Source organism: Manis javanica, chromosome 16 (assembly GCF_040802235.1).
Source record: "Manis javanica isolate MJ-LG chromosome 16, MJ_LKY, whole genome shotgun sequence".
Lineage (NCBI taxonomy): Eukaryota > Metazoa > Chordata > Mammalia > Pholidota > Manidae > Manis > Manis javanica.
Genome location: NC_133171.1, coordinates 46841521 through 46868146, shown reverse-complemented (window position 1 = coordinate 46868146; position 26626 = coordinate 46841521). Strand labels below are relative to the sequence as shown.

The 26626-nt window shown below is 49.6% G+C and overlaps 2 protein-coding genes across 4 annotated transcripts; both read left to right on the top strand.

Moving 5' to 3' along the window:
- Nucleotides 1-3574: 3574 nt before the first annotated feature.
- Nucleotides 3575-12312, top strand: PTCRA (pre T cell antigen receptor alpha; the record flags this gene model as incomplete). The annotated part of the gene is given in 6 exon segments (XM_073224295.1): nt 3575-3644; nt 9526-9585; nt 9976-10296; nt 11074-11118; nt 11730-11837; nt 11840-12312. Coding segments are annotated over 6 exon segments (1077 nt in total), but the record flags the coding sequence as incomplete, so codon positions are not given.
- Nucleotides 12313-14944: 2632 nt separating this feature from the next.
- CNPY3 (canopy FGF signaling regulator 3) lies at nt 14945-23331 on the top strand. Of its 3 annotated transcripts, XM_017657048.3 has the most exons (7): nt 14948-15194; nt 19439-19562; nt 20078-20136; nt 20202-20335; nt 21815-21937; nt 22182-22299; nt 22630-23331. In XM_017657048.3, exons 1-7 carry the CDS (start codon nt 15038-15040, stop codon nt 22845-22847), a joined length of 933 nt encoding a protein of 310 aa, XP_017512537.1. In that variant the 5' UTR covers nt 14948-15037; the 3' UTR covers nt 22848-23331. The 3 variants fall into 3 exon arrangements, 2 of the variants coding, with proteins under 2 accessions (XP_017512537.1, XP_017512536.1); XM_017657047.3 differs by lacking the exon at nt 20078-20136 and having other exon boundaries at nt 14950-15194; nt 20239-20335; XR_001852584.3 differs by lacking the exons at nt 22182-22299; nt 22630-23331 and having other exon boundaries at nt 14945-15194; nt 20078-20135; nt 20239-20335.
- The last annotated feature ends 3295 nt before the right edge of the window (nt 23332-26626 follow it).

Below are 26626 nucleotides of genomic sequence, written 5' to 3'. Positions count from 1 at the left end.
GCTGAGATACAATTTTTTAAAAATCATGGCTGAAAGATGTCTAATGAGTCATAAATGAGCTTATAATAAATAAATGTAATTTATTATATAAATATCCTAATGCAGAACCTGGTGTAGTGTTATGTGCCAGCTGAAATAAGCAGCTCACAGATTTTACTGGCTTTTAAATGTATTTGATCTTATCAGCACACAAATGTGTGAGTGCTTTTGCGGTCAGCTCAGCCTGCAGGGCTGGCCTAAGCCTGACTCCACAGCCGGACGGCGAGCCCAGGTCCTCATCCGCCTCTGGTGCTTATGGGCTGTGGGACTTTGGAGCCAGGTCTTTCACTTATCTGTGCTTCAGAGATTTCCTGTCTTCAAAATGAGGGTGATGACAGTGCCTGCCCAACAGGTTAAATGGGATAATAAATGATGCCACAAAGGAAGTTACTGATATTCATATCAGATGGGTGGTCACGCTGGCCTCTTCTGTTGGCCCCTGCAAGTCCTCTCTCCACCCTGTCCACCCAGCCTCCTGGACACTGACATCTACACATGCTGCAACAGGCTCCCTTACCATCTGACTTTTGAGTTTGGCCAACGGAGGGGCCAGCAGAAGAGAGGAAGAGGAGGAGGTCAGGGTATTTATTCCCCAGTTTCCCTCCTTAGTGGATCCACCAACTGCAGGGTCCCTCCACTCAGCCCTCTGACTCTGGGACCCTGCCATTGCTCCCTCCCCTCACTCTTCAGACCAGTTTACCAGGCCCAGGTATTGCACTGCCCTCATGGGATTGCCCTTCACCCCACCACACCTCTGTAAATAGTCCCTTTATTTAATTCTCCTCAAATTACGCAACATAAGCATGTCATCTGTTTCTTGTCCATACTCATGAACACAGAAGTCAATTCCAGGAACAGCCTCACACAGGATACTGGGATGGGATGATCATAAATTCAAGGCAGGCAGAAGAAGCCTCCTTGCAGAGGGAGAAATGAACTGAGGCAGTCCACTGGGTAGAGAGATACCACCATTACTCCAGTTATTACCATTACTCAAAAGGTGACAGGGAAAGATCTGTACGGTGCCACATCATTGGGGCCTAAAGATGGCGGATGAAATGGCTGTGGCTCTTCTCACTATGGCATGGAGTCATTCACCTTCTGATGGCCACAGGGAACATGCACAGGGGAAGGGAGAACTGGAATTTTTCAATGTGAGTGAGCAATCAGGACACCTTGATGGCACCTTGAAAGTGTCACTCATCTCCGGTAGACAGAGAGGACTCATATGACTGAGGACTGGCCCCAGGATGTCATTGTAAGGTTGCCAAGTTGCAGTGCTAATCAAATGCTGAGCCCTCTAGGCTCTTATGTTAAGGCAAGACCCTTAGATGGGATGGGTGCACTCAGGCAGATGCATAGTGCTCCCGTCTCCCAGGACATCAGCTCCAGGACAATCCCCACCTACCGTCCCTCCTTGGCCTCAGGCCCTTCACAAATCAAGCCCAGCACAACCTGGTAAAGAAGCACAGGGCCCACACTGAGAGGACACCCAGACAGAAACAGTTACAGGCCTGCTAACCTGCCTTGGCAGAAGCCATGGGAGCATGTATGGGAGTGGGTTCCAAGGGAAATAGACCCAGGAGGGTGAATATAAAGCTCAGTTTGGCCAAATTCATGGCCGTGGGTGCTCATCCAGGATTTTGGAATTAATGTGTTGGCTTGAGCACCTGGGAGAGGTATGAATAGTCTGAAGGTTGCTTAATTAAAGCCTAGACTTAATAGTAGCCTATATTTAATAAACTTGAAATGCCAGAAGTTCCCTGGCATACTGTAAAGGAAGGAATCCAAAATCTCACAGAGATGGGAAGGCTGGATGGGATTTAGTATATGAAGTCTGCTTAGCTACCCCTACCCACATATTTTAAGGAGGTCTGGAAAGTACTCTCTTTACCAAAACATTAAGAAATGTGTTTGTGAGGGCCACCAGCATCCTTGACTTGCTCTGGTGACTGTCCTGTCTGTAGGCTGGAGCTGCTAGTGGGGGTCTGGTTGAATCATGGAACTGGATTCCCTGATATCAGTGAGAATGACTGTATCCTGGCAGTAAAGGCCAGGTGGTAATGCCTCACAGCCAAAGGCAAGGTAGCTGCAGTGCCCTACATTAAGGACGGGAAAGAATGATCATTAGTTGGACACAATGACAGTCTTAAGGACCATGGTCTGCCTTTCCCCCAGGCATCCAGGGTCTGTTCAATGGACCCATGGTGCTATACTTTGGCTCAATGATATAGTCTTTCCCTCTCTCAGGCTAATCTGGCTGTGGTCAGTCTGAGTGCCCACCCTACTATAAGCCCAATGCGGAGTCCCTGATTAGGCACCATTTCACCTGGTTGTAGAATGATTTGTCTGGGCCCTCCTCCAATGGAAGGGCTGTGCTTTATCCTTACAAGAACAGACACATATTCCAGGTATGAACTTATATTCTCTTCCTACAGTGCTTCTTTCAGCACCACCATTCATGGATTTACAGAATACCTTATCCATCACCATGGCAGTCCACACACATTGCCTTCAACCAGGGCTCACATTTTATAGCCAAGGAAATGCACAAATTAGCTCACGCCCAAGGAATTCACTGGTTTTTTCACTGCCCCATGACCCAGAAGCAACTGGCTTGATAGACTGGTGGTTGGCCAGCTGAAGGCTCATTTATAGCATAGCTCAGAAACTACACCCTGCCAGGTAGAGGGGCCATCATCCTACAGGATGCAGTGTATTCTTTAAACTATAACCATATGCAATCAGATGTGGCCAAGAGGCAGAGTAGCAGCAGCCTCGTGACTATTACACCTAAAGTCTAGAATCTCCTGGAAGAATTTTGCTACCCATTCCCATAATCTTGGACTCAGGGAGTTTGGCAATCCTAGTACCCAGGGAAGAATTTTATCAACCATGGAACAATCGTCATGTTCATGACTTGGAAGCTGAGATGGCCCCTGGCCATTTTAGTTTCTTCTGCTACCGAACCAACAGGCAGAGAAAGGCGCCTCTGTAATGTCTGGGTTGATTAAACCCAATTACTGGAGAAAATTAGGTGGTTGCTATTGCATAATAGAGGCAGGGACTAGATCTGGAACCCAGGGATTCCCTGAGGTGCCTCTTAATAATCTGCCCAGTAGTTCTAGTTAACAGAAAATTTCAGCAACCAAACAAAGCCAAGACCACAAAAGACTCAGACCCTATAAGAGTAAAAGTCAGTAACCAGGTAAAGAGTGTGGTGCCAGCCATGGATAAGGAGAATGTGTCATTAGGGGTGAAAACAGGCAGCTGTGATTATGAACTTGGGCCTGGTAACCCCCATTTTCCCCTGCTACCTTATGTGAAGAACACTGGTGATAGCTAACATTTTAGGTTTCAGTGGGAGTATGACCAAACTAACATCCCATCCCAATCATATAGTAGTTGGTGATCCACTGTGTGTCCTCTGTGCTGGGGACATGAAATTTTCATCTGGACAAAAGATAAGAGGAACTTCTCTGTGACTTTCCAGACCGCCTACCCCTACTCCCTGCCCTGTACCCTGGGAAGCTGAACTGCATCAAAGGACCCTCACGCCCTCCACTTGGATTCAGCCAGTGGAGGCACCAGCCAGGGATCAGAAGGTAGGAGGATCAGAAGGCACAGTCAGGGCATTTACTCTCCTGCTTCCCTCCCCGCAGGATCAACACTGCCAATGCCCATTGACCAAAGGCACCCTCTCCAGAGCTCTGTCTGACTCTGGGTTCCTGAAACTGCTCCCTCTCCCCTCTTAAGACCGCAGGTGCTGACACCCACCACTCCTAGCTGCAGGGGGCCATAGCAACCCCAGTGGGTTCTCTATACCCTGGCCACACCTTTATAAACAGTCCCTTCATTAAACTCTCTTCAAGTTGCCCCTCTGCATTCTTGCTAAGACTCCAGGACATACAGTATGTGTGTTAATTAGGATTAGTTTTGGCAATGAGCAACAGAAAACCCCAAATAGCAATAGTTTACATAAGATTAAAGTTTATGTCTTTCTTACATAAATTACAGTTAGTATCAGCAACCGAAACTGGTGTGGTGGCTCCATGAACATCAGAACATAGGCATACATGTTTTTAATCCTTTTTAAATGAATATCATAATTGAAACATTTTTCCATGTCATTACAAACTCTTCAAAAAGAATCAAAACCTGGCTCAAATATCATCTTCTAAAGCACTTTCCTGAGGCTTGCTCCAACCCAGAAGAATGATCTCCCCTCTCTACCCCAGGACCCCACTCTTCTCCCCTACTCTCTCTCTCTCTCTCTCTCTCTCTCTCTCTCTCTCTCTCTCGCTCGCTTGCTCTCTCACACACACACAGACACTCACTTTGTTTGAGACATCTGCTACATCCAAGTCCCTCATCCATTTGTAAACCTGTCTGTTTCCTTCCTTTGCCTTATCCACAGCTGCAATTGCCAGCAGAAAACAGAGACCAATAAATGAGTTTGAATAAAAGGACATTTCAAGGTCTGCATAATATTTCACCATGTAGGTACACCCTGGTTTATTTAGCTATATCCTTATCATTAAACACTTCGGTGATTTTTATTTTTCATTATAAATATCACACATGCCACCCCCTATTCGCCCCTCTGGTTGCAATCTTCTCCTTGGTAGGTCAGATTTACAGTCAATAATTATTGGCAAAATCAGCAATCTTTTCCCACTAAGCGCTGCTACTTTTCCTTAATTTTCTTTTCCACATCCTATGCAGCTCATCTCAGTTTACCAAGGGCCCGCGGTTTTCTACCCGTGCATATGAAAACCCGCAGGAGAGGGATGGCCTGCTGTGTGCCTGGCGCCTACATGGATGCTCACAATTCAGTTCATTCACCCAACAACCTTGTGAAGAGAGCTTTGGAGAGACAGACCTGCAAACACACCCCCATAGTGAGCTCGCTGCTCCACCACTTGCTGGCTAGATAATCCTTAGCCCTATAACTTCACTTCCTGACCTCAGTTTTCTCAGCTGTTAAAACAGGGATGAGAATACCTGATACGGGTGGTTGTAAGGATTAAGGGAGATGTTTGCGAACAAGCCTGGCTCTTAGCGGCCCGTCCGCAAACGCCAGGTTCAATTCCAAATCAGGAGCCCAGAGAAGGGATTCAGCTGGGGATGTAAGGTCAGCATGGCAGCGCGTCCTTAGCACCCCGGGCAAGGGCACTTTCTCGGACCAGCAAGACAAGGGGGCGGAGGGAGATTCCTGAGGCTCCTGGAAGGACGGAACGTAGTGAGAGCGTCAGGCAACGCGTCGGGGAGGCTGGGGGCCAGGAGGATCTGTGGACGGGTAGCTGCAGCCCCGGGAGGTGGCCCAAGCCGGCCGGCGCAGGGGGTCTTCCGCCTTCCTGTGTCTGGGAAGGTCTTGAAACCCAAAAGAGACCAGAGGCTTCCCCATCTGCATTGTGGTAACGGAGCCGGGGCCAGCACCTCCCCAGGCTGGAGGGTGGGAGAGTCGTTAGGGACACCTGCCTTCCCCCTCCCCCTCCCGGCGGGAACCCACGGTGACCGAGCGCACCTGGGCGCCGGCGCGCCTGGGAACACGAGGCGCCCCAGGCCTCCAGGCTGCTCCAGGGAAGGGCGGTGGCAGGCGGCCCTGGCCGTCGGGGCTTCCCTGCGGACCGTGGAGAGTGCAACCCACATGATTATTAAAATAACCATCCAGATGGGGGGAGGTTGGCACCGGAATAAAGAAGTCGGGGAGCCAGGAAGAAATAAAACCGCCACTGTAAAAGATAATAACAAAGGACGTTTTGCAAATAATGGGGATAGGAAGGGTTCTTCAGTTAATAATCTTGGGATATTTGATTCGCTTTTTGGGAAAAAAATGAAATTCAGATGCACATCTTATATCATACACCAAAAGTAATTCCTGACAGAATTAAATGGGGGAGAGAGCATTAAACTATGTATGTGCAAAAGGACAACAAACAAAAGAAAGCATGGATCCGCAGTGGGGAGGATTTTCTAGGCTTGACAGGGATGAGATAAACCCCAGTAGGAAAGATGACTATGTTGGTTTATACAAAACAAGAAAACTGCAGGTTAAAAAACAAAGAGAAATTAAAAGTAGTCAGTGAATTGGAAAATGGCTCCCGCAAGTACAGTACACAAAGGACTGGTGTGGTTAGTACGTGGGAGACAGACAATACAGTGAAGGAAACAACTAAGTGGGAAAGTAATGTGATCAGAGAAATGAGGTATCATTTTTAGCTGATTGAATTAGTAATTTTTTTAAGGAATGCCAAAATGCTGGTGGGGATGAAGTAGGCCTTTCATGCATTGAGTAGAAGATAAATTCGTGTATGAAATGTGTATCAGGGAACTTAACATCACTAACCACTAGTGATGCAAATTGAAACCACAATGGGATAACACTTCACACAGGTTAGGATAGCGTATACACCAAGAAGGAAAAGAACATTCATTGACTTTTTACTAAGTATAAAGAACGGTGCTAGGCTGTCTTCAGGGATTATCTTGTTTAAATATCAGAGGATCCCTTTGATGTATTATTATCCCCGGGGTAAATTGAGGACATTGAGGATCAGGGAAATACATAATTTGGTGGAAGTCATACAGCTACTGAGTGACACAGGATTGAAAGCCACACTTCCCAGCCCACACTCTGAACCGAATTCTGTTCTGTATCCTGTGTCATTGCACATTCTCTGAAAGCATGGTTTTAAAAACTGCCGCATAATATTCACTAATATAAATACACCAAACATGAATTAATTCTACCCTTTCCCTAGCATTGAACGATTATGTTGATTTTATTTCTCTTGCTTTTTAAACACTTTGAGGAATACTTTTTGCATGAATCTTTCTTATAATGACTGAATCTCTTATTACTTCATTAGGGTATGTATCTAGATGTGAAGTTTCTGGGTCAAAATGACAATGAGAACTAAAATGTATTGGGAGTTACTGAAAATGGCATTTATAAAAAGTTTAGTTTTAAAAAGAGATTTGATAGGATGGGTAAGGGATATAGGGGAAATCTCTGAACCTTCTACTCAATATTTCTGTAAACCTGACACTCTGAAACTAGAACAATTTTTTCTGAAACTGCCCTAAAAAAAAAAAATTCTGTTTAAGAGGGAATGGTGGATGGGTTGTAATAACATAGGAATAAGTCTATTAGGCTTTTGACCATAGTCAGGCCAGCCATCAGCAAAACAGTTCAAAGCCTGGCTCTGCCTCCTGCCAGCTGTGTCACTCTGGGTAGGTGTGTCCAGGTCTCTGGGCATCAGTTACCTCGCCTGTGAAATGGGACTGGCAGTGGTTGGTGGATGGAATGAAGCGCTGTATGTTAAGCCCCTGACATGCTACTGCCTGGTGCACTGTGGCCTGGAGGTGGCAGGACAGGGGGCTGGGAGAAGACTTTGCAGACTGTGAAATGCTCTTCAGAGGGGAGGGAGTGTAGCATCTGGCTCCCAGAGTGGGAGCGGCACCCTGAGTTCCCCGTCCCTGTGAGAGTGGATTGGGTTTGTGGACAGGGGTGGGAGGGGCCCCGGGTGGGAGGGGCCCCTCACAGGGGGCTCGTGGTGGAGCACCTGAGGTGCAGCTGGGCCTGTGGCCTGGCAGGCAGTCTCGCGGGCGCCTCCTCCCCAGCCCACACCTCTGGTCTGCAGCTGGGTCCTGCCTCCTCTCAGGTGGGCCATGGCTGGGACTTGGCTTCTGCTACTCCTGGCCCTTGGGTGTCCAGCCCTGCCCACAGGTGAGCCCCCCACCCCCCGCCATCCCCACAGCCCTCTGTGCCCCCTTCGTCTGCCCAAGCCCACTCCCTTGCCCTGGGCCTCCCTGGTGGGGGTGGGATGCAGGAAGGCAGGACCAAGCTGTTCTGGGCCCCCATGAAGAGTCTCACCACAAGCCATCATCCCCTTGCCCCCTGCTCACTACGTCCCAGCTACCTGGCTCGGGGGCCCCAAGTCCTGCTTCCTGGAGTCCACAGTGTTGGTCAGAAGGTATAGAGAAACAGGAGCAAGGTGGACTGGGTGGGGGTGTAGTAGCCGGGGCTGTGCTGTGTGAGGTGGGGTGAGGAATTCAGGCAACACTGTGGACCCTCTTCTGCCCTTCCTGTCCCCATCCATCTCCTGCCCTCAGGATGCCCTATTCCACCAGGGCTCAGAATGTCTCATGCTCACTCCCTGCTCCAGCTTATCAATAGGCTCTCAGGAGAGGTCCCAAGGCCTCAGTGGCTTCTTGGGGGTATTGACCCTCAGTCTTCCAAAGACCAAGGCTGGAGCCAAAGGCCTTGTGCTTTGAGGGGAGAATTCCAACTTCATCTAGAAGCATGTGCATGTACGTGTGTGGTCGAAGAAGGTCCTTGACCTCGGAGTCAGGGAGTCTCCTTGTCCTAAAGCTGACCCTCAGTATTTCCACAGACTCTCTCTCCCTAGGGAGATAAACCACATCAGTGTGGAGCAGGGAGAGCCTGTGACAGGGTGTCTGAGCTCTGGGAAGGAAGCAGCCAGGGGAAGAAGGCACAATCCCTGGTGGTAGATGCTGCACTCAACTTGAAGTGTCTGAACAACTGAAAAGGCTCAGGAGGTTGAGGGCCCTGGGGCTCACCCGCGGCCTTCTCTATGCCCTGTGAGTCCTTATTCATGTTAGTATTGATAATAATAATGAATCTTTATCTGCCAAGATGTTTTCTATTCATGATCTTTATTCTTCACAACAATTTTACTGGGCTGGTGTTATTAACCCCATTATATTGATGGGACAATTGAGACTCAATGAAATTAAATGGATGAAGCAGGAGTTAAACCAGCTTGGTCTGATGCCATGTTCCAGACTTGGTCCACTATGTCACATAAGGAAGCTTAGTCATCCTTCCAAGTGGGGTGTTCTATGGGATCGGGAGTCAAAGAAACCTTCAAATCCTGCTTACCATCCATGTACTTGTATATGAGTTCCTTGATCTTCAAGAAACCTTTCCCGAGCATTGCCCCGACACCTGCCTCCTCACAAGACCCTCTGGCATCCTTTTCTGCACCCTAGGGCATTTCTTTAGCCTGGCTGCACTTGACTTGTGGTACAAAGTTATTAGTGGGTTTTAACCTTTGAGATTTTATTTATATCAACAAATACCCAATTATTCAAGAATACCATTTTGTTATATTATATATTTTGTCATCTTTACTGAAAATAATAAGATTGTAGAAAATCAAGACAATTCTGGGAAATATAGGACAGATGTTTGCAATACCCAGGAGACTATTTTTTTAAATTATGAAATAATACAGGTGTTCACTTTAAATGGGTGAATTATATGGTACATGAATTATATCTGAAAAAAAGCTGTTAAAAATACTACAGATCTACAGAAAAGAACTGAGGTTAATACAACAAGCACCTATGCATATTCCATTTGGATTAACAAATGGTTAAAATTTTGCCACATTTGAATCAGACAAAAGAAACAAAAAGTTAACAGGTACATCTGAAGCCCCTTTGATCTCATTCCAGATCTTATTTCCTTCCCTTCCTCCCCAGAGGTAACCGCTCTCCTGAGGCTGGCACAACAAGGTATTTAAGTATTTGTTTATGCATCTGCTGTTTCTCCCATGAGACTGGGTTCCTTGAGGGTAGGGACAATGTCTCAGTTAATGCTGTATCCCCAGTGCCTGGCACAGAAAGGTTCAGATATGATAGGTGATGGATGGATAGATGGATGGATGGATGGATGGATGAATGGATGGGATGGGATGTTTATAGGGAAGGTAGAAAGAATACATGTAAGAAAGATGGATGATGGAAAGGATAGATGAATAGATGGGTAAATGCTAAAAGAGAGGGATGGGTGAGTCAGTGGAAGGATAGATAGACAAATGGTGGAAGGATAGAAGCCTACTATGAGACGCTGGCCTGAGAAGGCAGAGCCAGATCTAGTCCCCCACCGGTGATGCCCTCTTGCAGGTATGAGTGGCACACCCTTCCCCTCTCTGGCCCCACCAATCACCCTGCTGGTGGATGGGAAGCAGCAGACACTGGTGGTCTGCCTGGTCCTTGATGTTGCCCCTCCTGGCCTTGAAAGCACCATCTGGTTCTCAGCTGGAAACGGCAGTGCACTGGACGCCTTCACCTACGGCCCTTCCCCAGCAGCAGACGGCACCTGGACTAGCTTGGCCCAGCTCTCTCTGCCCTCTGAGGAACTGGCGGCCTGGGAAACCTTGGTCTGCCACACTGGGCCTGGAGTTGGGGACCACAGCCGGAGCACACAGCCCCTACAGCTTTCAGGTGGGCGTGGAGCCTGGGCCCCTATGACTACTCCCTGCCTCTTCCACACACCCTGGAGTCAGGCTATGGTAGGAGAGAGGGGAGGCTCCAGGCCATGGGGACATGGAGAGTGTTCAAGTGCCAAACAACTGTGACATCTCCTTCAAATCAGGCTCTGATGCATGACTTCCAAGAGGTAATGCCTCCTTCCTTGGGTTGAGAGAGATACAGCTATAAACCCTGTTACCTAGGGTTAATACTATTTCTATATGTATACCTAGGGTCAATATCTCTATCTTTATCACCCTACACATGACACCCTTCCTATTAGATCCAAACAATAATTAAATAATAAATTGTCATCACTTACTCATTGAGCCTTTACTCTGTGCCAGGCATGGTTCCAAACACTTCAAATCCATGAAGTAGGTCATATTATTTCCCCTCATTGTACAGGCACAGAGAAGTCACCTATCCAAAGCCAGCTATTATTACTGACCAGATAATTTACTCTCTTTTTTGGGTTATGTTAGTTTTATCATCTTCCAAATTGGAATGTCTGTTGAATAAATGCCTTGCCTTCCAAAGAAGGCTGCTCAGAAAATGAATTCCTCATCTAAGTGCTGAGGAACCTCAGCCTCCCTGGGGCACAGAACAGTGGACAGTGGGGAATGAGGGAGATCTGGGCCCCTTGGAGGACTTGCAGCAAATTGGTCATTTAGCCAACATGCAATAAACCACTGGAGTGGCGGGCGTGGCCCATCCCAAAGGACTCACTCCCTTCTCCTTGGCCAGCAGGAGAGGCTTCCGCAGCCAGGACCTGCCTCTGGGAGCCTCTCAGGGGTGAGTACAGGGGACCAGGACTTTGGGTGCTATTGGGCTCTGGCCCGATGGGTCCACTGGGGGATTCGTGGGTGTCCCCTGATGAGGCCTTGCTGGGTTTGAGCACTGGCAAGCCTGGGCCTCAGTCTACACGTGGGTAAGATGAGTGAATCCGCTGACCCAGACTGATGGCAGAACACAAGGAAGAAGCCCGGGTGGTTGCTAACAGAAGGGGCCTGGAAGCTCGCCTTGGGCAGCAGCAGTGTAGGAGGGTGGTCTCAGCGCCAGAGCCATGTGTAAATGGGAGACTGGGTGGTGGGAGATCTTGAGTCAGGTTCTGCTTCTTGACCAGAGGCTTTTCAGCTGGTTTCTCTCCTCTGCAGTGGATGCTAATTCCTGCCTGACTCACATCCCCCTGGTTGTTGGGGAATAAAATAAAATGAAGGCTAGGAAGATACTTGTTGTTATTACCAGTGAGACCTGAGGTTAGACACCGGGAAGGACGTTCCTCAGATTTGGGGGACGACGGTGAGGAGGAACGGCCAAGGCCCCTCTTCCCCGGAAGCCTGTCTTCTGCGGTTGGGGCGGAGGGCCAACCCCCAGGCCCCTAAGAGGCGCCTTGTTCCCCGCAGGAACAGCGGGCCAGGCGCTGCTGCTGGGGGTGCTGCGGCTGCTGCTCTTCAAGCTGCTGCTGCTGGACCTGCTGCTGACCTGCGGCCGCCTCCGCGCCCCGCCCGCCGCGCGGGGGACCCGGCCAGGCCGCCTGGCCCGCGGGACCCCGGGCTCGCCGCGCCGCGCACTGCCCCGCGGCCCGACCGCCCTCTCCGCCCGCAGCCTCCGCCGCGGGGCGAGCCCTCAGCCCCCAGCAGGTGGGTTGGCCTCGGTGATGGGGGGACCACAGGCCCAAGGTTCGCCCTGCCCGTCCCGCCAGCGCCGCAGCCTGGAGGCGGCCGCGGGGTTCACAGCCTCCGTCCGGGGCGGGATCCCTGGCGCTCAGGCTGGGAGGGGACGCTCTCTACCGACCAACTTTGGCCCTGGAGCTCCCGACCCTCCCGCTGCACTCCTGCCTCACGCCTTACGGCCTTTGTATGTGACCTTGCCTTCTTCAGACAGGAGCTTCCTGGGCGCTGGGAGACAGCTTCCTGTCTCCCTGCTCAGCCTGAGGCTTTCTGGGGGAAAAGGCTGTGTCTCTCCGTCACACTGGGAGCTCCTTGAGGGTGGTGATCCACCCAGGCACTTGGGCATTTGAGGTGCAGAGAACTGTAGCAATTAAAGGAGAATTTAAATGACACCAACAAGTGAGAAATACTTTAATTCATGAGTCTACCCTGGGAGGAGGGAATTTGGCAGAGTTAGAGGAGGCAGAAGTCTGGAAAGGCTCCCTTGAGGAAGAGGGCTTCCTGTGAGTGAGACCCTGGGAATTGCAGATGGGGCTGGGGGTTGGGGAAGACTGTGTCCATCTGTCTCCTTCCCCCACAGCCAGGCTAGGGTGAGGCCCCCTTTCTGTCTCCCCACCTTGACCCAACCTCTGTAAGAGGTCAGGGTGAGGAGCCCAGGAACTCAGGAAGGTGGGGTGGTGCTGGGCCCGATGCAAAGCCTTGTACAGACTCAACAGAAATGAACAGGGCCAGGATCCCAGAGTAACAGGATCATGTCCAATGCCAAGAGTATGGAGAGTAATTCCAAACTTATTAATCAATTAAGGGTCATGACTCATTTAACAAATATTCATTGAGTATCAACTCTGAGCTAGACACTAAAGAGGTTTTTTGTTTGTTTTGTTTCCTAAAAAGGGTTGTCACACTGATAGAATAAGAGGCTCCCACAATGGACTGTAAGTCAGCCTGTGTGTCCCCCACTTCCCCAGTGCTGGTAAGAAATCCATCCTTTCCCAGGGGTTCCTCTCCAGTCATCTCCCCAGGAATCTCTGGATACTTGCATGTAAATCTAGATGTTTCAAGGGCAGCACAGGACAGTGGGCTCAATCATTGGTGCTACCTTCGTCTCCTTTCCCCCAAGGTAGTGGCAGGGAACGATGCTATAACTGCTGTTGCATCCCCACACAGTGTCAATGACATCTTCAGCTTCCCTGAGCCTCTATGCTCTCCCAGCTGTTCCATGAAAACCCTCACCATCTCCTCTACTGCTCATCTCTCATCAGCCCATAAGGAGACTCTCCTGCCTTCTTTTTTTTTTAATTCTTGAAGGACAGGCATCCCACAATTTCTGGGGTTGAATCTGTCCACCATCCCCAACACACAGACTGAGGGAGGGGTAGGCTGGTTGGGTGGGAGGCCTGTCCAGCCATAGTCTCAGACTTTCCTACCCTCTGTCCCTTATCAACTCTCAGCTCAGATGCTGAGCCCAGCGCTCCTGCCAAACTAATTCATGCCTCAGTAAACATCCTCTCAGAGGTCCGTTTGTTCATTCTGGAAACAGGACTTCCCTTAGCTTAAACAGTCCTCTCCATCATGCCCCAGTTCCCTAAACCTGTCCTGCCCCAGACTCAGTCCCCAGAATTGTGGCTGGCTTACTGTTATATCCCAGGAGGGCTCCTGGGTCTAGGTAAATGAAGGGCCATGGCCAGGCTCTGAGCCTCCCCAAGTCTTATGAAGTCCAGAGAACATGGAGGACTTCAGGAGGGGTTCCTGATCCTGTACACTGTGGAATTCTACATATCACGGCCCCTGCCTATCCAAAGTGCCTGTCACCCACACACTTGTTTTGAACAAGAAGCTCAGGAAATGACAAGTCAAAAGGCTGAGCATCAGCCCTTTGATGGATTCATAACATAGCATCAATATTCAATCTCTACAAAGGAAACACAAAACACTGGTGAACAGGCCTTTGTGGGTAAAAGTGGATTTTGTGGACAACATTCCAGAGAAGTGGCCTTGGTCTGTGTGCATTCATAGAACACTGAGCTTGGGGTCAACCTGAAGCAGCCCCAAAGACCCAGAGAGTCCTTCTCCTGATGACACAGCAGATAAGGCAGAGGTGGGGGGTGGGGGTGGTCTCACTGAGCATCTCATTTGACCCTTAATAACAGGCACCTTGTTATTGCCAGGAAGGTGGAAGGGAAATATATCCATTAGTTAAGTCCCTGACTTCTGGAAGCTCAGAATTCAAATAAATAAATAATAGGGCAGAAAAGGGGACTGATGTTACATATTAAAAAGAAAATGTGTGAATGTTTTACAATCTGTTCGAAAAGCTTTAACCTATTTGAGCTACCCAGCAACGGGCAAGGCTTGAACAGCAGCTAGGAGGGGTCACTCTGTCATCATCCAGATGGAAACTAAGGCTCAGAAAGAGAGTGATTTGCTCTGGTTCTCTCTGGGACAAATCTAGGGAGACTGGGCACTAAGTAAGCTGTTTGCAGGCTGGGGTCTGTTTGAGTGGTCATGGTCTCACCCACAGCACCTAACGGAGTGACTGGCAATTACAACAATAACAACGACAACACAAATAATAAAATTTTAAAACAGGTGGTCACTAGGGGTTTGCTGCATTATGACTCCAGGAGGGAAGTGGAGTGCAAGGAGGCGGAGGAGGCAGTGAAAACAGCCTTGCGCAAGTCTTGCAGGACCTGCGCGCCCTACCCTCTCCAACTCAGTACCAGCCGCTGCTTCTTCTCCACGGTATTGGTCCTCCGTAGTCGGTGGGAAAAGATGCTACCATAGGTCACTGAGGACACCATCCATTCTCTCATTGGCCGACGACGAAAAAAATACTCGTCCTCCCATTCGCAGGAAAGCGAATTCCGAAAAGCCCATTGGCTGCGCCGGCTTTGGGGACGGGACCAAGGCGCCGGAGGAGGGAGCTGACGGCCTCGCGGTTTCTCTGGTTACGCCGAGGCACGTGTGCAGTCCCGGAAGCGGCTCCTGGGAGCTACCCTGCGCGCGCCCGGGGAGGAAGCGCGGCTGGGTCCGGCTGGGCCATGGAGCCACTGCCTGACCCCGCGTGCCGGCCCGGGCTCCGCTGCCTTCTGCTTTTACCCCCGCTACTGCTGCTGTTACTGTCGTTGCCGGATCTGGGCCCGAGCCAGGCTCATGCGGATGAGACCGACTGGGTCCGACTGCCCAGCAAATGCGAAGGTGAGGGGGCGGGGCCCACGGAGGATCCTGCCGGCGGGGGGGTGCTTGCAGAGAAGGATCAGGGAACGAACGGAGTGCCCTGGGCTCCTGAGCCCGTCTCTTCATTCCTTGTACCTTCTGTGTGCGTGAGTGCTGGGGACTCAGGTCTCAGTGCACCTGGAGCTAACAAAATATAAGCAAGTAGTTATAATCCGGGGTCGTAGATGCTGAGATACAGCAGGTACAGTGATTTGCAGGCCGGTGAGGAACGTTTAATGTAGCCCAGGGGTTGGGGGAAAGGCTGTGCGTGAAGGGAGATCAGCAGAGGCTTTGTATAAGGAAGCCCGAAGAGTAATTAGGAGTTAGCGGGTGAAAAGAGAGGGTCCCAACAAAGGAAACCACGGATGTATAGGCCTACGGGCTGAGAAGCAAAGGACAAGTTTGAGGAACCGAAAAGATGACTGGTCTTGGGGGAAGAAAAGCCTGAGACTCTCCCCTTAGTGCCCTCCCCGCCACCTAATCTGTGTGATTGGCTGGCTCCCTGATTAGCTGTGAGCTCCTTGAGGTCAGGGACCTTGTCTGATATTTATTCACAGTCCCTGGTAGGCATCCTGTAAATGCGCCTGATATAAATATGAATAAATTTGAAATAAATAAGGGTGTGTGAGGAGGAAGGAGGAGGGTCAGAGGCCTAAGGAGTCACTTTAGGAGAAGAATAGAGCCTGGGGGAACTTGGTGAGGGATGAGGATTTTAAGAATATGGAGAAAAAGTGAATCCCAAAGACATATGGGTGGAGGTGTGGAATTTAGGAGGATAGAGAAAGGAAAATGCCAGCGTACTAGTCAGTGGTGCAGGGCTATGAAAGGCCTGCATTTTCTTCCTCCCCTCCATTTTTGTTTTCTTCTCAGAACTTTATAGTCACAGGTTCCTTTCTGCATCCCTGACTCCCCACCCCACGAAGAAAGTTGGCTCTAAATCCATTTCATCCTGAGTCAAAGCCTACATCAGCCAGATGTTCCCAAAGTACTGGGACGTGGGGGTGGGGTGGTTTGGTGCACATAATCCTTCCATTTGAGAGATTAAAGGTGAGATGCTTCGGACAGGAGCTGGTTACCCTGGTACAGCTCAGCATGGATTCTAGCCTGTATGCTCCCTCACTGCCTTGAACAGAGGCTTATGATGCTTTCCTTTGACTCTCCCTCTAGTCCTAACTGGTATGGTATAATCTGGGGGTTTCACCTCCTCTTCTCTGTTTTCTATCTTACTCTGATACCAAAGAGTCCCTTCTAGTTCTCTCTCTCATAGCCTACAAAACTCACATTTCTTTTCCTTAGGAGGCATTGGCAAACTTACAAAAGCATAGAGCTGGCAAGGACCTTAGAGGTCATTCTAGTCAAACCTCATTTTGTAGGTAATTAATAAAGATTAATTTAAAAGGTATTTGCAGTAACAGGATGACTTGGCAAAGTCTAACCCTTAGGCTTCTCTTAATAGTATATTTACTTGTATTCATTATTACACCTTTGTTACTAAGTGTTGACTGTGTCCAGCGCACAAAGCCTGCCTCCTGGCGCATTAGCCTGAATAGAACAGGCCTTGGCACAGAGGAAGGAGAATCTGCCCAGAAAAAGAGTAGGTGGATGTCTCTGAAGGTCTGGGGTCACTTCCTTGAGTTTCCTCGAACTCTGGTTCTGGGTGGGATCTCCAGAGGGGGTCCTAAAGAGGTAAGGTTTGGAAAAGTTGGGAAGCAGGGTTATGGTTGATAGGAATAAGAGAGAGAGGATGTTCCAACCCCCCAGGGCCTGGAATACTACATGTTTTGGGCATGGGAGAAGGAGCAAAAGAGCCAGAAAAATGATGAGTTTGCATAGAGTACAGGACACAAGAGGGGAGGGAACCCAGATGGTCCGAGATGGAGAGCCAGGGAGGTGACATGTCCTCAATTCACTGCAGACTTTGAGTTCACCAGCTTTTCTTTTGGAATTTTCATGTGTTCCAAGTTCTCCAGGCCTTTTATTAATGTATATGTCATTAAATTTCACCAAGCAAGCCTCCAGGGGATGTGTTCTGGTGGTAGATTGGTTTTCTGTGAAACCCTGCTGTCTGTTAGAACAATGCCGATGGCATTTAGCCTGCATGTTCCATTCAGAGGCTTGAGAAGCTGCTCGACAACAGTCTCAGCAGTATTTATCAAGTGTCCAATGCATACAGAGCCCCAGACTCGAGGAATACAGAAGAAACCCAATACATGACACTCACTTTGGGTACCTTTGGAGTCTAGTCGGAAGAGACACATGTAAAGGCCCTTAGTAAGAGCATGGACCTTGCCGAGGCCCAGATGAAATCAAGAGCAGGTGAGATGAGTGCAGAAGGGCTTCCTGGGCAAGAAGGCTATTAGTGTACTGTTGGGAGAATAGGTAGAAAAGCCCCTGGAGGGCATTAAGCACTTTTCTAGGACTTCAGTCACTTGACACAGTTAGTGGTAGCACTCCTTATGCAGTGGTAATTATTTGTTTACATTTCTTTCTGCTCCATTAGACTTTGGATCTGGAAGGAGTGGACCTCATTTTCATCTCTGAATCCCCAGGCAGTGCCTGACATAGGAGCTGCTTAATAACTGTTTGAGGAAGAGTCAGAGGAAATGGGAAAATGAATGTACAGAAACAGTAGAAACAAAGCCTCTGGAGGGATTGGAGCAAAATTAACTTGGTATAGGAATAGAGAGCTGGTGTTGGAACAACAAGTAGTAAAACTGCTGTAAAAGACATTTGGGGGACAATTGGGGAAATTTGAATATGGATTGAGAATTAGATATTGAAATTATTAATTTACAAAATACAAAAGTACCGTAATTGTTTTACGCAGAGGTAGGAGAAGGTCCTTGTTCTGAGGAGATGCATGACAACACACTTAGAGGTGAAAGATCATGATGTCCATAACTTACTTTCAAAATAGTTTAGTAAAAATAATGTGTACATTGTTTAGGTATATTATTATATCACCATATGTTATTCTCTCCTGGACACCAAATGCAATGGTGTCTTTTTTTCCTACATATATGTATAACAATAATGACATCATACACAGCAGTAATAGTAGGATACCTTCATTCAGGTTCCCGGACCCAATTCCAATGTATAAGTATGTGGGAGGGGGTCTTCCCACACATACTAACATCAAGCAATTCTCAAACACCATCAGGTGTTGGAGAACTCAACTCAGTTCTGATGGTATGTTCCCAGAGACAGCACCAGATTCCCAGGTTAAGGGAATCTTTAACCTTTAACCTCCATCCTACGAGACTGCCCTCCATCCCCAACTCCAGACACAGTCGCAAGCCCCAGGCAGTTACCCCTGCTTCTAACCTACCGGCTATAGATTGGAGGTTCCCACGACCTCCCCCTTAGGTTCGATTAAGGCTCACAGAACTCAGGAAAACACTTATGCTTACCAGTTTAATAAAGGATACAAGTTAACAGCCAGATGAAAAGATACAAAAGGGCAAGGTCCCAAATACAGGAACTTCTCTCCTGATAGAGCTTGGGGCCTGGCTTGGTGGCATGTGGAGGCGTTCTGGGTCCCCAAGCATATAAGCTCTCCAACTGAGAAGCAGGATCAACCAAGCAGAGCAGAGTGATAAGCTCCTCTCAGGGGCTTTTGTGAAGGCTGCACTGCACAGTCGTGATTGACTAAATTATTGGCCATTGGCTGATTCAGGGGTGGGGGTCCAAAAGTCTCTCATTAACATTACAAAATACCCATTTCACCTTTAAGACTCTGCAGTATTTTCAGGAACTGTGGATGAAGACTACATATACCTGGGGAATATATATTTGGTCATACACATGACCAAATATGTATTTTTTATGACCCATTATATCGCACTGTATTTTATGTATTGGAGAGATTGTGACAGACCACTGGCTGAATATGAGTGTAAGGTATATAGATAATCATTGTACTCTTTCAGCTTTCTTACATGCTTGAAAATTTTTCAAGTAAAATGATTGTGGGGAGTAGGGGGCAGGAAGGAGCTGGGAGAGATGAAGTCAGTAGGAGAAGGACTGAGAGTGAACATGGGCCAGTGGGTCTCAGAGTCTCTTTGACCCAGCCAACTCCACTTGGTGGTCTGGAGCTAACCCCTTCCCATTCCTGCGTATTGACTCGACCCAGTCTGGGAGAGGCGCCGCCTGGGTCTGTTTTGCTGGGAGCTGGCTATGGTCAGACTCACTTGCACTCAGTAGGCTGTGTCTTCCTCCCTCAGTGTGTAAATATGTTGCTGTGGAGCTGAAGTCAGCCTTTGAGGAAACTGGCAAGACCAGGGAGGTGATAGACACGGGCTACGGCATCTTGGACCGGAAGGCCTCCGGGGTCAAGTATACCAAGTCGTAAGTAAACAGAGGACCCAATGGCCTGGCCTGCTTTGTTCCTACAGGCTTCCGGGGCTTGGAGTGCCCTTTTCCCTTCCAGTAAGGCAAACCCACCAAAGGGAGGCAGCTCTAACCCATACCTGAACCTGCCCCCTGGTTCCGCCCCCGCCTAATTGTGGCCTTCCTAATCCTTTAACTCCTCTGGGCTGCAAACTCCTCATCTTTAAAAACAAGACTTTTGGTCCTTATCAGGGATTCCCAGACTCTTGGATTTCACAGACCAATGCAATTTCTAAAAATATTGGTAACATAAGATTACTTTTAATTTTGCCAGGTATAAATATTAAAAACAAAGCAAAAAAAAAGCACTCTGCCAGCTGCAATCGTCCTTTCAAATTGAACTGATACTGTAACATCAAAATTTAGCACATCTACTTTATCTTTTTTTTAATTAAATATTGAATCATTTAGCTTTATAAAAAATTCCTTCCCATAGAGCTGTTAAAATTTTGTCTCTCTGGTCTGTGTTCCAGCATTTCAGAGCCCCCAGACCAGATGACCTATCTTCCTTCCAGCTCTGACTTCCCGTTGGTGAGATGTGCAGGTGTTGGGGTAGCAGGGCTGGAGGGACGGACCACTGACCCACTGGGGCTAGGAGGGGGACTCAGTCCCTCTCATGCTGCTGTCTCTGCAGGGACTTACGGTTAATTGAAGTCACTGAGACTATTTGCAAGCGGCTCCTGGACTACAGCCTACACAAAGAGAGGACTGGCAGCAACCGGTTTGCCAAGGTTGGACTGGGCTGGGGCTGGGCCTGCCCTTACCTAAGCGTGTCTGCTGGTATGGGGGCAACCTGAAGATGGTACCCTGGGAGCTTGCCTCTGTGGCCTCTTCCCATCTTTATCAATTCCTGTTTGCTTTCCTACCCTCCTGAGGGGCCTGACTTTTTAGCGGCAACAGACACATTTGTAATGGCTTGTGCCTGCCCATCCGGGTCTTGCCTCAGCCTTGGAAATGCTCCAGGGTGGTGGCTCCCATGGAGGCCTGAGCACTTGAACACAGGAGGAGCTCAGGATGTCCAGGACTATGGCGGGGCTAGAGGAGATACCAAAGTGGCAGGGGGCCAGAGGGAGATGGTGATTACCAGTCCCTCCCAGCTCACAGTTCCACCTTCCCAGACCTCCACCAGGGTGCCCGTGTGACATGTAATGCACTTACTGTGTACAGAAATGCCTCTCTCTCTGGAGAATGAGCTGCTTACATCAGGGCTCGTATTTCTTTGTTTTTACATCTTCAGTGTCTGGCATGTGGTAAGAGACTTGCCTCCCACATTTCTCTACCTAATACCCTTCTGGCAAAGCTGATCAGTTAGAAACCCCTGGGAAACCTAGAGGGATAGTCCCAAGCAGTAAAAGGCTTACATTTTATCTTTAAAGTTTGTGTCAATTTTGTACTGTACTTCATAATAAATCCACATTTGCTTTAATGTTAAAGTGTTATAAATTACTTTGTTACTTTATAGCAAAACAATTAGAAACAACCTAACCCATCATCAGTAGAGGAGTCATTGAATAAATTAATATGGCCATCAGCAGACTGTTAGGCAACTGTAAAATAAAGAATGAGTAGCTCTTTTTTGAATTGAACTAAAATTATCTCCAAGGTGTATTATTTAGTAAAAAAGTCAAGGTGCAGGACAGTGTGGATAATACATATATTAACATTAGTGTAAAAAGCAGGGTGGAGGAGAGGATATATTTGTATATGTATTTGCTTGTGTTTATGTGTATAATCTCTGGAAAGGTAGAGGAAATAGTATGTTGTCTCCAGGAGAAGACCTAGGTAGCTGGCAGGAATCTTGTTATAGACCCAAGAGTCCTCTCTACCTCACCTGTGCCCTCTTCCCACCCAGGAAAAACCAAGCCCATGGAAGAACCCAGAGCAAGAAGTAGGCGTGGGTTTGGGGGAGGGAGTGTGCCCAGCTACAGTGAGAGGAAAGAGTCAGACACACTGAGCTCCTAGAAAAGGGCCTGAGGACACCAGCAGACCTTTTTGAAGGGATGAGGTGTGGGGAGGCAGGACAGGGTGTGTGTGTGTGGAGGGGTTATAGGAGGCAGGCCTGAAAGAGGGGAGAGGACCCTAGGTCAAGTGTGAGAAGCCTGGTAATGTGTTACCCTTTCAGAGCTACGGCCTCGGACCGCCAGCCAGCCGGAGAGGAGGGTGGGAAGCGGAGAAGGGTCTCTGCCCCTCACGTCTGGTTCCTCTTGCAGGGCATGTCAGAGACCTTCGAGACACTACACAACCTGGTACACAAAGGGGTCAAGGTGGTGATGGACATCCCCTATGAGCTATGGAATGAGACCTCTGCAGAGGTGGCTGACCTCAAGAAGCAGGTACAGGCCCTCGGGCCCTCAGAGGCCGCTGTGCCCCACGGGTGGGAGGGGATGGGGCTGTCGCTGAGGAACCCGCCAAGAGCTGGGGGACTTTGGTCAAGTCACTTCCTCTCTCTGGCTGCAGTCTCCTCTGGAGAATCATGGCCTCCCGCCTGTCTTGTGGTGGGTTGTGAGGCTTGGCTTGGCTCCTCAGGGAGCGAGTCAGTGCCAGGGCTTCGCCAATGCGAGGTGTTGTGATTAATAGTGCGACGTGCTGGTGGAGGAGTTTGAGGAGGTGATCGAGGACTGGTACAGGAACCACCAGGAGGAGGACCTGACTCAATTCCTCTGCGCCAACCACGTGCTGAAGGGCAAGGACACCAGTGAGTCTGAGCGAGGGAGAGGGCAGGGCTGATCGGCCCTTGGTTTTATTGTTTGCTCCCCATCAGAGGACAGAGAAGAAATAAGAAATAGAGGGCATTGTAGCATTTCTGCCCTCAGGGAGTTTGATGGGACAGGGTGGGTTTAGAGGTACTGAAACCAGGTACAGAACAACATGCAAGTAACTCAGATGCTCCCAGCAGAGCTTGGGAGCCACAGTGAGGCAGGAGGTAGGGTCTTGACATTGGGCACCAATCCCACCTGACATGCCCAGCCAGTGCTCCTCACCCCGCACCTCAGTCTGTTGAGGGTCTCTTTCTTCCTCACTCCAGGCTGCCTGGCGGAGCAGTGGTCTGGCAAGAAGGGGGACACAGCCGCCCTGGGAGGGAAGAAGTCCAAGAAGAAGAGTAACACGGCCAAAGCATCGGGTGGCAGGAGCAGCAAGCAGAGGAAGGAGCTGGGGGGCCTCGAGGGAGACCCCAGCCCTGAGGAGGACGAGGGCGTCCAGAAGGCATCCCCCCTCACACACAGCCCCCCTGATGAGCTTTGAGCCGGCATCCTCTGTACGGAGCCCCCTGACCTGCAGGCTGAAGAATCTGGGCAGGGCTCTGGCGGGCAGAGACAGCTCTCCCAGCCTCAGGCCCTCCCTGCTTGGCTGTGCCCTCTTGCTGCAGGGCAAAGACACAAGCCCAGGCAAGGACTCAGATCAGCTGGGTCAGCCCGCGCTGGCTTTTCCCTCTGCCAAGCTTCTCTTCTGACACAGGCTTCAGGCCGGCCATGCGGCGTCAGGCCTGCCGAGGACTCCAGTGTGGACTCAGGAGGGGCAGGTGTCGGAGCTGGGCCCCGGGACTGGAGCCTCTCTGGAGCCTGGGGTGGGGTCACATCTGGCCTTCACCTGCCCTCTCTCCTCCCCTGACAAGGAAGCCAGACCGCAGGCCCCCAGCCTCTCCTCTCTGCTCACCCCCTCCTGTGGACACCTCGTGCTCTGCCCAGCCCTCCCAGGGCTCACAGAGTAAAAACCTTTTGGCCTTTTTTGTTATGATTTCTGAGTCCCCTTCAGCCCTCAGAGGGGCCTGAAGCCCCCTCTTGCTCTTCCCTGGCTCACCTTCCAGCCCTGGGGGCTGAGGAGGAGGAGGCTGAACCCATCCTCCTGTTACCGAGGCCAGACCTGCCAACTGGGGGGAGCAGCAGGTGCCGGGCGGGCCCAGTTTGTTTTGGGGTGAGTTTTGGTTGGTTCTGGCTCTGCTCTCCACCACTCCTGGTTTCCCTGAGCTCCCCGGGCCAGGAGGGGCCTCACTTGTGCCCTGGACACCTGGTTGCCCTAATTCCCTCCCTCCCGTCTCTCCTCTCCCCCAAGGCCTCCCCATTTGTGTATAAAGTGTTCACAGCTTGCACCCCTCTGGCCCTCCACCAACAGCCGGGTATGTTGGTTGTGAACCTTGTTCCCTGCTGACCACACCTGGTCACTCTGCTCATCCTAACTGTTGGGCCAGGAGCCCCGAGGGGAGGACGCCCCCGTCCCCCAACAGCAGCTGGTTATACCACCTTCCTCAGGAGCAGGGGAAGAGTACCGAAGGCTGGCCTTTAGGGAGAAGGGGTGGGAGGCTCAGATAACCCCCCAGTCTGTCTGTCCTGAGGGCAGGGGGCAGGGATGGGGCAGCAGTGGCAATAGTGATGACAATTGCATGTGTTCACTGTGCTTTGACTTTAGCCCTTGCAGTGCACTCAGGGGTGGGTGCTGTTAGCCCCATTTTGTAGAAAAGGAAACAGGATTATCAGGCAACATGCTCTAAGTCCTGCTGTTAATAAGCTGGCACTCAGCTCTTGTTTTCACCCTCCAAGTCCATTGTGGTTCTACTACTCCACAGCTGCCAGGGCCCCTTTCCCCAACACCTAGCAGTGGTGGTATAATTCCTATTGAACTGGTTTGATTTCTTTGTCTAAACCCACCTCCACCAACAAGCCTCTTCTAAAAAGAAAATAGGAAGCAGCTGTTGCTTCTCAGAATGAGAGAATGGCTGAAGGTTGCCCAGGCCTGCACCCCCACCAGGTACCCTGTAAGTACCCACATGGAGGTGCCCCCTGCTGGGCCCAGTGGGTAGGAGGGAATACACCAGGCCCGTAAGCTGCTGATGAAGAGGCTCCAGGGTCTGAACTGGGGACCAGGGGCCCCCTGTAGCCTGGGCTCAGCCCCTCTTCCCTGCCCCCCAAGTTGGAACAGCCAAGCATAGAGAGTGGAGCAAACAAAAGTTTTTTTCCTCTGGCAAGTGAAGCTTTGAATAGGCCCTTGGAGGCTGATAACTTTTTTGGTCTAGCTGCCCACCTTCACAACTCCAGGACTAACACTGCCCCCTGTTGAAGGGTCTCTGGGCAGTGAGACTCCAGTATAGACTCAGGTCCCATCCTGGACTTTGTTCCCGTGCTAGAACTGAGCGCTGGGGAACCATTTGCAGCCCCCTGGACTGTTAGGATTTGGTGATCAGTTTCTGATTCCCCCATTTTGTCACTAACCATAGCACTTCAGTACCTGACATGTCTGTCCCCAGAGCTTCACTGGTCCTACAGTAGGATGGACAAAGGCCTATCCCCTACTGGGGTGTTGGCCCAGTGACCCAATCCAGGCCTAGTCCCAGACCAGAGGGCAGATAGCGCTGTGACTGCTTTTGCTCTTTGACCTGTGGCTGCCACATGGTGCCCTCTCTCCCCCCTGCTCCCCACAGGGCCAGGCATGCTGTGTCCTCACCAGCTGTCCACTCACCAGACAAGGCAGCCTCTTCCCTGGCCCAGCCTAGAAAAGGCGATGGCAGGATCCACATTGTCAGGTTTTCTTTTCTTCTCCCCACCACACATACGTGTCTTTTTTTTTTTTGGTATCATTACAATCACAAGAGGAACATTATGTTTACTAGACTCCCCCCATCACCAAGTTCCCCCCACATTCCCCATTACAGTCACTGTCCGTCAGTGTAGTAAGATGTTACAGAATCATTACTTATCTTCTCTGGGTTGTACAGCCCTCCCCGTGCCCCCCCATTATACATGCTAATCATAATGCCCCCTTTCTTTACCCCCTTCCTCCTTATCCCTCCCTTCCCACCCTTCCTCCCCAGTCCTTTTCTCCCTGGTAACTGTTAGTCCATTCATGTACCTTTTTGAACTTGAATATTGCCTCCCACTTCCCCACACCCTTTCCCTCCATAAGGTGAAGGGACTGACTGAGCTCATAGATTTTGCCCGATTCCAGTCCCTTTGTTAGGCACCCTATTAGAACAGGATTTCCTAAACTCAGCTGTACATGAGTCCCTTGGAATGCTTGTTAAACAGAGATGTCTGGGCCCACTTCAGGGACCTAAGAGTCTACATGCTTAACAAACATCTGTCATGGTTCTTGATGAGGCAGCTGGAACCCATTTTGCCAGGAGAAGTGTAGGGTGTTATGCTGAGGGGGCAGGACCTCAAAGAAGTCACACTGGCAGGGTTTTGTCCTCAGAAACACAACTTGTCAGAACCCCAGAGGGTGTGTGTTTTTGTTGGAGACCATCCAGAACTACAAAGGCCAATGGACAAGCCAGGAGGCCAGTTTGTTCCAGTCCAGTGATTAAAAGAACCACGGGCCCTCAAGTCCAGCCTCAGGGTTTGGGGCTTTATAGTCTCAGAGGCAGCTGCATCATTTTAAAGGGCAGTTCCTAGGAGGCATGCTCCTCCCTTTATTTCCAAGTTCCAGGGTGGTATTTTTATGCAGCACCTTTTTGCAGGTTGGAAAATAATGCTCTTGACACCTTTACTTCCATCTGTCAAAAAGTTACTTTAATGTAAGTTTTTTTAGAATAAGACACCATCAGAATTCCTACCAGAAAATGATTTTTAAAAAAATACATAAACCCAGGAGGTCTATGATATGAATGGCAGCCCTTTAAATATAGAGACTTTGTGCAGTGCACAACCCGTCCAATGTTCACAGCAGCCCCGCATCAGTTTAGTTCTCAAGTGTGAGCAACTCATTTTTTGATCTTGAAAGACAGTAAATACGTTTTTTCACAACAGATGTATGGTCCATGCCTAGCTAGTTTATGGAAAGACTGTACTAATCCTGGCAGCAGAGCCACCTGATGGCCTACTTGGCTCTGTTGAAGAGTTTCACTGGAAGAGTAATAGTAGCCAGTTATTCAAGTGCTTGTTATGTGGCAAGCACAGCTCTACGTGCCTTATAGCACTAACTCATTTAGCACAGCTATAATCTCCACAAGGCTATGGATTTTTAAAAGCTTCATCGAAGCAAAATACATACACAGAAAAGTACGTGTAAGTGTATAACGCAGTTTTTACAAA

What these genes read in the sequence shown, in the direction of transcription:
- CNPY3 (XM_017657048.3), top strand. Translation starts at nt 15,038, where the DNA reads ATGGAGCCACTGCCTGACCCCGCGTGCCGGCCCGGGCTCCGCTGCCTT. An exon ending in ACTGCCCAGCAAATGCGAAG is followed by an intron (nt 15,195 to 19,438) that starts GTGAGGGGGCGG and finishes TTCCTCCCTCAG; the next exon opens with TGTGTAAATATGTTGCTGTG. An exon ending in GCAGCAACCGGTTTGCCAAG is followed by an intron (nt 20,336 to 21,814) that starts GTTGGACTGGGC and finishes TTCCTCTTGCAG; the next exon opens with GGCATGTCAGAGACCTTCGA.